The sequence below is a fragment of the Macrotis lagotis genome, chromosome 5 (genome assembly GCF_037893015.1).
Source record: "Macrotis lagotis isolate mMagLag1 chromosome 5, bilby.v1.9.chrom.fasta, whole genome shotgun sequence".
Taxonomy (NCBI): domain Eukaryota; kingdom Metazoa; phylum Chordata; class Mammalia; order Peramelemorphia; family Peramelidae; genus Macrotis; species Macrotis lagotis.
The window spans coordinates 213,841,201-213,856,340 of record NC_133662.1 but is presented as its reverse complement, the minus strand read 5'-3'; the positions used below and the strand labels follow the sequence as shown (position 1 = coordinate 213,856,340).

Here is a 15,140-nt window from a genome sequence, read left to right as displayed (position 1 = left end):
TAGACCCTAAAAAAGAAGGGGGGGGAGCCAGATCTGAGTATCTTTAAATTCTGTTTTTACCCTCACAAATCCTCAACTTTTCTATATATAACTAGCAAGATACAGCAGGAAGAGTTAGAAAGAAAAATCCCATTCAAAGTAACCTCAGACAATATAAAATACCTGGGAGTCTATTTGCCAAGGCAGACTCTGAAACTTTTTGAAAACAATTATAAAACACTTCTCACACAAATTAAATCATATTTAAATAACTGGACAAATATCAACTGCTCATGGATAGGTAGAGCTAATATAGTAAAAATGACAATTCTACCAAAACTAAACTACTGTATGCCCTACCAAATCAAAATTCCAAAAAAATTACTTTAAATGAGTTATAAAAAGTTGTAAGTAAATTCATATGGAGAAAAAGTCAAGAATTTCCAGGGATTTAATGAAAAAAAGTACAAAAAAGGGGGCTTAGCCCTACCCAATCTAAAATTATATTATAAATCATCAGTAATCAAAACTGTCTGGAATTGGCTAAGAAACAGAGTGGTGGATCAGTGGAATAGACTAGGTGCAACTGATAAACCCAAAGAGTCCAGCTATTGGGATAAAAACTCTCTCTTTGATAAAAACTGTTATGGAAGAAACTTAGATTAGATCAATACCTCACACCCTAAGAAGATCCAAATGAATACAGGATTTATACATAAAACAATACTATAAGAAAATTAGATCAAGGACTAGTTTACCTGTCAGATCTATGGAAAGGGAAGCAGTTTATGACTAAGGAAGAGATGGAGAACATCACTAAAAACAAACTAGATGATTTCGATTAAATTAAAAAGCTTTTGCACAGATAAAACCAGAAATGTAGTAAACTGGGATACAATCTTTACAACTAATGTTTCTGACAAAGGACTCATTTCTAAAATATACAGAGAACTGAGTCATACTTTAAAAGGTCTGTATCTGAAGAGATGATGAAAAAGGATAAAAACATCACTTGTACAAAAATATTCATAGCCCTGTTTGTGGTGGCAAAGAATTGGAAATCAAGTAAATGTCCTTCAACTGGGGAATGGCTTAACAAACTGTGGTATATGTATGTCATGGAATACTATTGTTCTATTAGAAACCAGGAGGGATGGGAAGTCAGGGAAGCCTGGAGGGATTTGCATGAACTGACGCCGAGTGAGATGAGCAGAACCAGAAAAACACTGTACACCCTAAGAGCAACATGGGGTGATGATCAACCTTGATGGACTCACTCATTCCATCAGTGCAACAATCAGGGACAATTTGGGGCTGTCTGCGATGGAGAATACCATCTGTATCCAGATAAAGAGCCATGGAGTTTGAACAAAGTCCAAGGACTATCTCCTTTAATTTAGTGAAAAAAAAAACCTGTTATCTTATTGTCTGATCTTGATATCTCTTATACTTTATGTTTCTTCCTTAAGGATATGAGTTCTCTCTCATCACACTCAATTTGGATCAATGTACAACTCAGAAACAATGTAAAGACTGACAAATTGCTTTCTGTGGGGGGGTGGGGAGAGTGAAGTATGATTAGGAAAAAAATTGTAAAACTGAAAATAAATAAAATCCTTAATAAAAAAAATTGTTTTTACATACCTCTTTTACCTTCTAGGACCCTTCTTCCCCAGTAAAAACTGCAGTGTTCCTTGTAACCATGGAAACTTAATGCTTCAAGTTATAATTTCAAATTACAAGGAATTTTTTAAATCAACTTTAGGGATATGACTATTTCAGCTCAAAACTTTTAATAATGAAATCTCTACCAAACCTAGAAACATGAGAAGCAGCAGCTAAGTTACATTAACTCTTTTTTTATCTAGGTACCCTTCTAATATTTGGAGCGATCTCTTTGAATTTGGTACCCTCCAGTATGCTCTTACGGCCCATCAACCTCAAAAGTGAAGTGCATGTGGCTTCCACAAATCTGGATGCAGTGAGACCAGTGGAAGTTTCGGCCAGAGATGATGGCCTGGGGTCTCCCACTGGAAACTTCTTGGTCAGAAAGGATGAACAAACATGTCAAGGATCCCAAGACGATGACCAGGAGATCTTTAGCAGCAAACCTCAATCTTGTGACAGAAATAGAGCCCCAAAGACTCCCAGGCAGCTCATTGATTTCTCTCTATTTAAGAACCCTTTATTCTACATATTCACCTTTTCTTTTATATTCTGCCAGCTAGCATACTTCATCCCTACTTTCCATCTGGTAGCCAGAGCTAACACTCTGGGGATAGACACCATGGATGCCTCCTATTTAATTTCAATGGCTGGTAAGAAAATTGAGACTTTAATTCATGTTGGTTGTTTTCCAGGCTGTTAGCTTTATACTCAAAAAGTAAGGATGGGTCTAACTTTATAGAAGAACAACCTATCATTTTTTTTAAGAAGAAGGGGGATGAGGAGACCGCAAAATAACAAAATGGGGTCTGTAAAAGGAGTTCCCCCAGTCTTGCTTAAGGTTTTCCCTAAATACAGACCTTTGTAAACTATGCTATTAAATGATCAAATCAATCATTATTTATTTAGGCTTATTATATGCCAGTCAATGTGCAATTAGCTCCAAAGACCCATTTATAAGTAAAATATCTTCCTGACTCATCATATGATTTCTCATTAAATTAGGATAGTTCAATATAAAATTATATAATTTTAGAGATGAAGAATCTCAGATATCTTATCAAACCTCCCTCATTTTAGAGAGAAAACTGAAATCCTATTGTTTCATTGACTGGCTCAAAGCATTAGTTAGCGAAGGAATGGGAGAAACAAGACACCCCAGGTCTCAATGGCATTGTCCATGTCCACTGAACCAAGTTAGCTTTATTATTAGCCCAAGAAAAATCTTCGTTCTATTGCTTACTAGCTTGATGACCAGAAACAAATCATAACCTCTTTAAGCCCATTTCCATAGCTATAAATGAGGGAATACAGTCAATAGTAGCAATCTCAGGTTAGCATGGAAAACACTGCAAATTTTTTTTTTATAAATAATAATAATTGCATTTTGGGGAATAACTTCTATTCATGAATAAGTTTTTCACCTCTACCTCTCTGAGAATTGTAACCAAATCATGCTGTCATTGCTTCTGGAAGGGTATACCAATCAACTCCTCCTGGGGCTACTCAACTAGCCCTGTGAATTCCCAACCCAAACATCTTCCCTAGCTACAATTTCCCTAGAGGTTTTTCTCCCCCTACTAGAGCTTAGGGGCACCTCCAATCTAGTTTTTATACTTAACAACCCTACCAATAAGCAGGGATTGGCCCATAATTGGACTTACTGCCTTTTTTTTCCATTTGTATTTTGTACCAGCATTTATGGAAACTTGTGTCGGAACTCGCTGATGCATAGTCCTCTAATTAGGATATGAAATCCTATACAGAACATTTTAATAATCATCTATAAAGCTGATTCAATAATTGCTTGAGTCGCAGAGTATTCAAAAGCATCCCTATTTTATATTGTAGATTCCTTTTCTTTTGGCTGATCTTGTATCATAATAGCTTTATTTCAAAGTCAAATTGAGATTAAAATATTTACATTTAAAAAATCCACAAAAAAAAGCTAATTAGCTGCTTTTCTAATCTAGCTGATGCTGCCTGCACTCATTTTCTCATTTCCCAGTTTCCAAGACTTTCCCCACGGCTGGAATCTTTCTTCCCCTGCCTCTTGGAATCTTAAGCTTTCTTCAAGGTTCAATTCATCTTCTATGTCCTGTAAGAAGAAATCCTTTCTTGATGCTTGTATAACTGTTACTACTCTCACCCTCTTCAGATTTTTCACTTAATTATCTATGCACAATTGCATTTCCTCAGTAGAATGCTGACTATTTGAGTACAAGGACCATTTTTTTTCATATTGTCTTCATATTCCTATTCCTGCCTACACAGAGCAGATTACTTAATAAATGATTATTGAATTAACTTTTCATATATCTTGTAAATCCATACTAAGGCTTTTGCTATACAACTGGGCCAAATAAAAATGGCTTATCTGTCTATATGAATCTTCCATTACTGATGGCTATGGGAAACTGATATACAAAGTGTGGTTTGGGGCTTTTAAGTATCCCTCTTTCCTGGAGCAAGTTAAGTTCTCTAACAATTTATGTTATATCCAAACTAGAAATATTATCTATAGTTAAAAAAACCACATGCCACTCAGACTTTTGTCCATGAATCCCTTGATTTGAATTTTTGATTTTATATAAATTCTTAATAGGATAAAGGATTTTAAGAAGAAAGTTGATGAGAGCCTACCACAATGGGAAAAAAAATCACAAACATGATTTATGTTCCAGCCTTCTAATCAATTCACAGGAGAATAGACGGAAGGAGCCAGTGTTCTGTAAGCTAATGTGATCATCAGGTTTCTTACCAGTCATGTTTGAGCCATCCATTATTGCTAAGTACTGACAACTTGCAGAGTCCACAGGTTATCAACATTTTACATAAGGTCATAAGAAAGAGTCAATTTTCCTTTTTAAAAAACTTTATTAATTATACTCTAAGCCCCTTTTCATCTCACAACCATCAGAAACCCAAGAAGACACTAACTTGAAGGGAATTCTGCTTCCTTAGCAGAAAATAAAAAACTGGAAGGTGGTTCAGTGTGAAGGAAGCTAATGGGGATCCTGAGTTAGTTTCAACTCTTCTTTAGTACGGCACCCCTGAAGCCCTGCTGCTCTGAGTCCTTTTAGAGTTCCTCTTATTTCACTGGGTACGCTTAAGACAGACCTGTGAAAGCTAGACAGGGATGGCAGATGACATAAAATGCATTTGTTCTCCCTGGCTCACATTCCTCACCTGGCCTAAGGATTGAGTCACATTATAATTTCTCTCATTTCAAGGTGATGAGGAACTTGAGTCCAGGCTTTCCTGTGCATCTTTTCCAATTTTCAGGCATCACCGAGACAGTGGCACACTTACTGTCTGGTTGGGTTGCTGACCAACACTGGATCAAGAACTACAGCTACTACAAGTCTTACCTCATCCTCTGTGGCATCACCAACCTGCTCGGCCCTCTGGCCACCACCTTTCCTCTGCTCATGACCTACTCCATCTTCTTTGCCATGTTCTGCGGCTGTTACTTGGCGCTGATACTCCCTATAATAGTGAGTAGGCACACTCATTAAATCTATTAGAAGAAACATCAAGGAAAGGCAATGTTTTATTGCATTCTCCCTAAACAGACTGAAATTAGATGTTAATTTGGTGGCCAGAGAAAACTGCCCCGGGGCCTATGATGGCCAAGCAGACCCAAGTCTGCTTGGGGAAATCTTGGGAAAGCTTAGCTCTATCCATGTAGGGCAAGAGAGAAACTGAAGGGCGTAGCAAAACTCAGGAGGGGCTACAGACACCTTCAGTCCGCTATGCTCCTGTGGTTTGTCTCCTGACAAAACACAAAAATGGAGCTAATATTCATTTGTGGGATAGAAAGGGGTGTTACCTGACCTTGTGTGCCAATTTTCCAGTCTGAAAATCCCTGCCCATTTGCTGCAGATTCATTCTGAAACCTGGCCAGAGCTTCCAGCTCTCTAGCTAAGTTTTGGCCTGGCTAATCAGGATAAATTCAAAGATCCTACAAACATAGGAATGGTCTCACTGCCAACACAAGGAGCTCTAAGAACTCCATGGTCACAGCCTCCTGCTCAAGGGATGAATGGTGGTTTAAATGGAGACCTATACCTCAAATAAAAAAAAGGACAAGAAAACAGGTTATTTACAGCATCCTTGAATTAGTTCTAGTTAAAATTTCAATTTCTACACGTTGGTTACTTACCAGTTGTTTGCCGCTTAGTTCTATGAAATAGGCCATGGTACCTTGGGGGAAAGTCCTTCTTTCAAGTACTTCCAGGTTGTAGTTGTTTGATGAAACACACCAGAAATCTGGTTGTGATCATTCAGCACTCAGACCTGTGAATCTCTGAAATTTTCATGTATTAAAAAAAATTTTTTTAAAGAAACTTGGAATAACCTGGAATTTTATTTCTTAAAAAATGATTTCTTTACATATTCCAACAATGGTTCTCTGATTCCAACAGGTTGATTTCGTTGGGAATTCTTTATTCAACAATTTTTTGGGATTTGCTGCCTTTTTTGCTGGGCTGTCTGTTCTTTTTGGACCACCCATAGCAGGTAATGATCTACCTTCTGAATCAAAAGGCAGGAAAATATTGATATATACACCTAAGTTTCTATCAACAATTAACCAAAAAAACTGTTTCATTTCTGAGTTATTCCCTTGCCTCTTTTCTTCTTTCCCAAATGATCTATGTGCTTTTCTCCAAACATCTTCAGACACTACACTCCTACAGATTCAGCCGTGCCTCTCAACACTTTTTCTCTTCATTTATACTTCTTTTTAAATCCTTGGCTTCTTTTCAAAGGATAAGCCACTTGAGGCCAGAGTCATTTTCCAGCTTCACCCTTATGCCCCCAGCACTGCATGCCCATGGGTCTTATGCCTGTCTACTTAATATGCTTCTTGAATTGAGTCTTCTCTTCAAGGGAACAGGTTTTGGGGGAAGAATTTGGCCCCACTATGATGGATTGATATCTGGGTCCTGTTTCCCTAAAGTCAGGGCTTTTCAGAACTCTGTGGTCACAGCTTATTGGGATCTCCTGGGAACTGTCAGACTATCACTGAGACTGACTTCTTGAAGCTTCTTCCTCACCAGTCTCCTTCCTTGCTTCAGCAGCAGGGCCATGTCAAAGGTATCTTCCTCAATTCTTATCTTTCCACAATGGCTTGGAGATAAGCCATTTGACTTTTCATGAGAAATGTGGGGATCGTCTAAACTAATAAGATTAGAACAAAATATGACAAAGAAGTACTCTGATGTAGAAGGCTAAGCAGAATAACAGGTCTATGCTTTTTTTTGCTGATTTCTTCAAACTAAGAATTCAACTTAAATCCATCTTTTTTTAATCTCACCTGGGTATCTGTTCTTGAACAAGGTCAGCATATTGAGGGCTAGAGTCAGAGGAGGTGAGGAACAATTTCTATCAGAAGATGTTTTTTGCATGCTAGACAACAGACAATAGATATCACACTTTCTCCAATCTGGTAAAAATACAACCATTGGAAACTCACTTTTATGCTTCCACCAGCCATGAGGTGGAGACAAGAAAGGATTTGATCTTCCACCTTTTATTTTTCACCTAAGCAATTTAATACTAGAGTTAGATTTCAGACACCAAGAAATGTTCCTCAATAATACATCAGTAAGAGATTATATAATTTCATTCATAATCCTAAAGGTAGAACACACAGAGATTTGAAATTCTAGTGTTTAAACTTTTAAAAATAAATTTCAAGATTTCTGCATACTGGAAAACTAAAAGAAGGTCTTGAGGGGTAAGGGAAGAAGAATAATAAAGAAATTACAAAACCAAGAGATTGGCATATTGAAATACTTAGAATGAGCAGGGAAATCCTAACAGATGTTCTAATGTCCAAATTCTGTATCATAACATGTGTATATATACATATACACATATAAACACACATATACACATACACATGTCTATATATGTACATTGTATACACATACATATGTATGTCTGTTTATGTATATTTTATATATATGTACATTATCTATACATATATATTTTAAAAGCAAACAACTTGTAAATCTCGTGTAAATTCTAATTTTTTGTAATGTCAAGGAAAGAGATGTCATTACTAGGTAGTAAATGTTTCTCTAAGGACCTGAATCAGGGAGCTGCTGAAAACACAATTAAGCTAAACTCTTCTCCCTACACTATAACAGCTCATTAACTGCAGGAGCCAATCTGATTGTAAGCAACCAAGAAGGGGAGAATCCTCTGGTAGCTCCCAGGTCTGTCAACTTAACTTTCTGTCATGTAACACAATGACTGGGAGGGCTTTTGCTGATAGCAGTAGTCAGATCTGTACCTTTCTCATCCCTCCTCCAGTTTAAGTAGGAAAGCAGCAGCAGAAATATTAACCCACTGATTGACTCAGTCTTTTCAACAGTACTGAATACTCTTAAGAATTGTCTTAAGTTTTAATAGTCTTAAGAATTATCTGTGAAAAATGCCAGGAAACAAAGCCAAAGATGGGTCTTTCAACTTCAGTGCATGTGGAAGCACATTCTCTTTCTTACTGCCTAAATTGACTATAAGACTCTCTAGGTCCCTTTATCACGTAAGTCTTCCACAGAAGACAACTTTCCCCAGGGATCCCTAGTCAGAATGAGTTAATACCTTACCAGAAAATTCAGTTTTCCCCTTTCTGTAAGGAAGTGAAATAGGAAAAAAAAATTATTCTTTATCACTTGTTTCATTCAATTCAATGATGGTCAACAAAGAGTGGGTCAAATTTTAGGCATACCATAATTGCACTTATACTGTTTTAGAGCCTAAATATATCCACATATGTTTTCAAGGATTTATAAAAATTATTATATCCATTTCTGTCAGAATAAAGAGTAGATAAACTCATAATCAGAACATAACTTTACTGATGAGAACACCACAGATATTGGACCATAAAAATGAATTTTATATTGCTCCCCACCAACCTTTCCAACCCCCAAAAGTCAATTTGATTTCTGTCAAGTCTCAGGAATACAGCAGGAGATCTTCCAGAAAGCTGGCTCTGCTTCAAGACAAACTCAGCAGCCTTGCTGAAGTAGCCTCTCCTAGACCTAACCCTGGGGTGAATTCCAGCACTGCCCTAGAGACTTGAGGCCCAACTAAGTCACTAGACTTACTACCTATTGACCAGATCACCCTGGGATTGGTTTTCAGATTTCTCATTGCTCATACTTCAGAACATTCCCTATTCTTATTCTGTATGCCAAATGAGTCTTTATTGATTTAAGGTAAATTTGAAAGAAAATGTAACACCTTTAACAAACTTGGGCTGCTTATTTAAGTAAACAGTCATCAAATCCTAAATACAAAATCAAAGTAAAAAATAAAATCACTTACCTGCAATTCTTCATTTTCCATCCATGTTGTGTGACCAATCTCAAACTGCTAAAAGCTCAAATTTGTTAAATTGCCTCATCAAGGATTGGAATTAAGACTTACCTGTCATAAGTACAAAAGTAAGTCATTTTCCCTCAATTCACTTATGATGTTACATAAAATTTTTATTACTATGCATCCTCCTCCCTTAAAGATTTTTCCTCCTTCCAAAATGTTGTTTAAAAAAAAAAAATTCACTCCTATATTCACTGAGCCTGAGTAGACCCTTAGAGAAGGAGCAATGTAGACCCCATATACTTAATTAACAATAGGCTGCATTTATGGCAAATTATAATTACCAACAGTAGTTCCTTCAAAGATTCAGAAGTATGAATTACAATACATGTGCAATTTGCTGTTACATGAGGTCTTTTGTAAAAGGAATTCTTTGGGGGTAAGCCTGAGCTAGAGCCATTAATGACTCTTCCAACCCTGAAATTATGCATCTCATGAGAGTTAACTCCTCCACCTTAGGGTGCAAGTTTAAGAGTATGCTAAAACTTCTCTCCATTTTCTTATCTTTAAGATGGATAGAATTTAAGAAATGGGTTGTTTTTTTTTTAAAGTAGAGATCCACAAAGATTAAATGATTTATCCAGTCAGTAGTACAATTCTGGGCAACCTCTATTATAAGAATCCCGTCTCCAAAGTGAATAATGACAAATTGATTATAATTCCAAGTATATAATGAGATCCCTCAAGAAGCTAGTCACCTAATCCTGTTGCTTTCCAGCAGTCAGAAGAAGTGAATTTTAATGCTACTTTTGCCACTAACTAGCTAGGTAACCAGGGATTGAGTCCTTTCCTCCTCTGAATCTCAAGGTCTTCATCTAAAATATAAGGGAGGCAGGCAAGGTTACCTTCAAGTCCCTTCCAGATAGGATATTGTGTCTTGGGGAGAACACACAGAGGTCGTGTCAACTCCTTATGAAATGCTAGCAAAATGAAACTTTGCTCTGAATCCCCCCTCCCTCCTTAGAAAATTAGATCACTTCTATTCAAGAATTTCTATTAACCCTAACCCTTCTCCCTATACACACAGAGGTACACACACACACACACACACACACACACACACACACACACACAGAGCCAGAACACAAAAGATTATCTATACAGGATTCTCTTGATAAACAACTCTAACAACTCAAGAGAGGGCCTCCTTAAGGGATTACCTATCTACAATATCAAGGAGGTGGGTGGGAGGGTTTTAAGTGCCTAATACCTTCCAGTAAAGAGAGGCAGGTGTATCTTTAAAGTGAGAGGCTTTTCAATTTATGTTGAAGATGAACAGGAAAATTAAACAGCACTTCCTGTGAAATAAATTTAGGATAGCTCAGTCCAATATCAACACAATTCAACAAGCATTTATTATATTCAAGGTACTGCCAAGACCCAAGACTCTAGGGAATCCTGCAGCTAACAATTTAATGAAAAAGATTACTCAGTTAAGATCTGGTAAAAGCATGTGGTTTTAGTCCAAACTTTTGAGTATTTCTCTTGGGGACCCTGGGCATACTGACATTTCCAAAACCATTCAAAGCACCTCGTTTTCAGAATTGTGGGGCCATGTTTCATTACAGTCTTTAAAGTATCCTGGACACTGAAATAAGAATTCTTTTACTCAAGCATTAAAACAACTAGGTCTAAATCCTATATAAACAGAAATAAACTGGGTGCAATCACTGCCTTATTTGGGAGAAATGAGCTTTCTTTCGAGGAAGAGGCAGTTTGACTACTACTGGACATACAGTAGACACTTAGATGTTTCCAGACTTTCATGAGTCCAGTTGAAACTGGGTCACCTTCTGACCCCATAACTCAAACTCTGCACATCAATCCCTGTCTCTTACACATCTCTACTATGGACTTCTCCACAATCTAGAAGCTTTTAGAGTCCTGGTTTACTGTCATCTACTAATATTCTATAAAAGATATCAATGATATTCCCCTTCCTTCTAATGAATCTACCTATCTGATCCTATTTTGTTACCTGACAGGCTTGGCAGTCCAACAAGTAACTCCTTGACCTGGTATTCTGGGCAGTAAAGTCTAGAAGACTTGGTAGAACCTTACTTGCTAAGAGGCTGGGGGAATGCAATGATATTTTTTAAGCCCTTTTTCATCTAGAGCTTTCTGAAATATATCTATCCTAGCATTACTTGACACATTAAAACAACATTTCATCTTTAATGAGCAATAGCACATGGCTACCTTCCTTGTAAAAATCAATAGTAATCCAACAGTTGATAACAAATTCCTTCTCCATCTTCTTTCTTGTTTCTCCCAATCATCTTCATTATTTCTATTTTTAAACAACATTCAAGATTTCCTTTAAAATATCAGTAACTACTCTCAAGCGCATAGAATAGAGATGGCCAGACTTTCCCTAAACATCTATTTTTGCCTCTCAAAATTTTAAGATTACTAAATTTTGGAGGAAAAAAACTAATAAAAATGGGTATTTTTACTATCTATCTTCCTCTTCAAAAGGCACAATGAGGGCATGGTGGTGGCAACCAGGTAAGATGCTAACCATTTCACCATCTTCCAGTTCTACAGTTTAGTCGTGATCAGTCTGACTTGGACAAGAGACTTTTTGTACAAGGGGGTGAAAATGATTCAACAGCAAGGTTATCTTTTTTTTTTCCTCCTGACAACCAAAGAGCCAAAGGGGAGGAAATAACGAATAAAGAACTGCTTGCTTTCATTTTTTAAGTTCTTGGGTTTTTTTTTTTTAAGAGATAGCTATTGTACTGCCGTTAAAAAAAGGAAACAAAAATACATTTTCAGTTCTGGAGAAGAGCCAATTAAGGGAACAGAAAGAGATATAACCCAACACATCCATCACATGAAAGAAAAAGACACTACTTTCATGGAATGATAGTTGTGTTGTGTTTTTACATCCACAGACACAAGATAAGCGCCTTTTGCCTATCTGTAAACCTTCTACGTTATTGCTAGCAAAGCTCACTAATTCTGTTTGCTCTTTTGATAACCAAAGACATAAATAAATCTGTCTTCAGTTGTTCATTTTCTTAAGGTTCACCATGGTATTATGGATGCCCAATAATCGAGGTTTATGTGTAACTTAAAAAATAGTGAATTTGTTCACATATCCTTTTGAAGTTAGTGATAAACAACATGTATTCTCTTCCATATGATAAATAAATGTCAAGAAAAAAATGGGATATATGGCCCAGGGGGTTTTCTCTTTAAAACCCCCAAGAATTTGGGAGAAAAGAAATGACCAAAACAGCTACTTGGATGACTTGATGTTTTTCCTTTATTTCTGAAGAAGACCACAGCATCTGGGAGGTGATGCCATGACAAGCATGTGAACTGGATTTGAGTGAGGGGCTGCTGTGCTAAGTCACCAGCCTCACTTTTTTCCTCAAGAGCCATCTAGGTCCAGTAGCCAGATATGAATCAGGAGACTGGAGATGGCCCTGGATGCCAGGCAGTCAGGATTAAGGGACTTGGCCAAGGTCACACACTTGGTGTCAAGTGCTGAGGTCACATCTGAACTCAGGTCCTCCTGACTCCAGGGCCGGTGCTCTATCCACTGTAGCACCTAGCTGCCTGGGAGCATAGTGTCATACTGCTGCTTTAGTGCAGGAATAAGGAAATGATTCTACCAAGTTCAATAGCCTAATCAAGCTACATAGAAATAGGAAACGGATCTCCTCTGGTTTTCATTATCCCCATTCCCTCTCTCAGTGATCTGCTATGTCAAGAAATAGAAAACCACACTGTGATTGACTTTAGAATGTGATTCTGTATTCTTTCTCATCTACCAAGATAAACACATCAAATTTCTTAAAATTAAGTTATAATGTGGAATTTACCTTAAATATATTTCCATTCACAAGAACCCTGAATTTATCAAAGGTCTTACAGATCAGGAAACTACATATAGCATCTCAATGTATTTCTTTGGTGCTCTACACCTAATTATTTCATTCAGTCTTAACAGTGAGTCCTGAAAGGCATGAGGGCCAAACCCAGAGACCATTGTTCTTTGAGTCAAGTAGCATACTCTGAATTTTCTGACATTTGTTACCTTTTTATCATTTTTCAAAATTAAGTCCTATTTTTAAAATCTCCAAATTTTGGATTAAGACTTACATTAAATTGATGAAGTCTAAGTGAGATCCCAAATAAATGAGCTAAGTTCTTAAAAGGGATAAAATGTTCTGCTCTAGAAGAGTCTTTTACTTTTTCTTTAGAAAAGATAATCAGCTTCACAGAAATGTCTCTTTCTCTACAGGTTGGCTATATGACAGCACCCAGACATACATTTATTCCTTTATCTTTTCTGGGACATGCTTTCTGGTTTCATCAGCTCCTCTGTTCTTGGTGCCCTTGGCCATGAAATGGGTAAAGAGAAGGGCTGCCAGGAGAGGACATCGACTAAGCAGCAGCAATACAAAAGATTCAAAATAAAGCCTACAATCACTAAAGCCTGGAGAAAAACTAACAAACCAGAGATCCCTGACAAGCATGAAGAATAAATGATCTCCATCTAGCCAATGATGAAGTTAAAACTAGACTTTCAATTAAAATTAGTTTTAATCTAACCTGTGTCAGTGTGGACTACCATTTTGTCATCATCAGATAGTTCTAAGATCAACAATCCTATAGATCAAATGATAAATGGTAAATAAGATCCAGACAGAACTAGTCAAATATATGATCCTGGAATTTTCCATTTTTATTTATACATCAACTTGAAAAAGATTCAATACATTTGTCATGTTTCCAAATCATTTGAAGTCTATTCTTCCTGCAAAGCACTATTATTTTTCCCTTAAAACTAATCAAGAGGGGGTGGCTAGGTGGCGCAGTGGATAGAGCACGGGGCCTGGTGGCTGCCAGCGCACACCTCCAGCCACCTCCCCTCCTCCTTGGTTTACGTGCCTTCTTTCCTCCCTAAGTCCTCCCTTCATACAAAGGCGTTTCCATGTACATGTTGACTCTTGAATGGAACATGGGCCTGGAGGCAGAAGAATTAGGTTCAAATCTGACCTCAGGAATTTAACCAGCTGTGTGATCATGGGAATGTCACTGAATGTGTTTGCCTCAGTTTCCTCAACTGTAACTTGGGGGTGGGAGCAGTCCCTCCTTCACAGGATTTCTGGGGGATCAGATAATCTGGAGGATCAGATAATCTGTCTATTAAGTGCTTACTTAGCCCAGGGCCTGCCAGCCTTCCCCACTCCATGGGCCCCCTTTCCTCAAACACCCAACCACAGTTCTGAAATGTTTGCTTGCCATATTCCTCCACCTCACCTCAGTCACACACAGAGGTGGTCCCCCACTTAATCCTGCCACTACCCACCAACGTTCAAGCACTCTGAAATCTCGTCTGGCTACCAGCTGCTGGCTCTTCACCTCTCCCTTTGCCTTCCCTTACACACCTCTTCACTTCTCTCCCAGGCTTCTCCTCTACACTACACTGGTCATTCTCTCCTCTTCTCCCTGTCCTGACCCCTGGGTGTACCAGCCTTACCTAGCCACATGCCACCCACCTCTGGCTGGGCTTCCCGACCCCACGGGGCCCTCGCTGCTGTCGGCAATCCTACCGTAACTCCCTTTGACTCATGCCACTCTCCACCAGGGCTCTCCCAAACTTTTCTGTCTCTTTTCAAACCTCCCAGAACCTTGCCTCATATTTTATCAAAAAAATAAAAAATAAAACTGGATCCATTCCCCAGGCGCTTCCTTGTCCTCATCCTTCCCTCAGACACCTCCTGACCCTCTCTTTCAGAGGCTGCCTCAGCTCTTCATCAAAGCAGGGGCAATCCTGTCTGTCCGTCCCCTCCAGCAGGTTGGCCTCTGCAACCCCACCCTCCTCTCTTCTCTTCCATCTCCTGTGCCAGCTCAGTTCCTCCTCCTCCAGTGTCTCCCCCATCTTCAGAAGACCCTCACTTCCAAATCCACTATTAGCCGGCATCCCTAAGCTCCTTGAGGCTTCCCATAATAGGTGCCACCCGTGCCTCTCTTCTGACTTCTTGGTCCCCCAAGTGCCCAGTGCTTTCTGGCCCCTCAGCCTCACTTTCTACTCCCTGAGTTTTCAGCAACCCTCCTCCTCCCATCGGGCCGCTCCTTCT

General features: G+C 38.4%; 1 protein-coding gene across 8 annotated transcripts in view; it reads left to right on the top strand.

The window, feature by feature from the left end:
• Nucleotides 1-13,594, top strand: part of SLC16A4 (solute carrier family 16 member 4) — a 28,009-nt gene extending 14,415 nt beyond the window's left edge. For 3 of the 8 annotated variants that reach the window (XM_074188380.1, XM_074188378.1, XM_074188384.1), the window contains 4 exons: nucleotides 1,848-2,297; nucleotides 4,930-5,141; nucleotides 6,072-6,165; nucleotides 13,298-13,594. In XM_074188380.1, the coding sequence (XP_074044481.1) occupies nucleotides 1,848-2,297; nucleotides 4,930-5,141; nucleotides 6,072-6,165; nucleotides 13,298-13,473 (932 nt within the window). In that variant the 3' untranslated portion in view covers nucleotides 13,474-13,594. Of the gene's footprint in view, nucleotides 1-1,847; nucleotides 2,298-4,929; nucleotides 5,142-6,071; nucleotides 7,616-13,297 lie in introns of those variants that run through there. The other 5 variants (XM_074188383.1, XM_074188382.1, XM_074188381.1 and 2 more) reach the window with 5 other exon arrangements.
• Nucleotides 13,595-15,140: the final 1,546 nt, after the last annotated feature.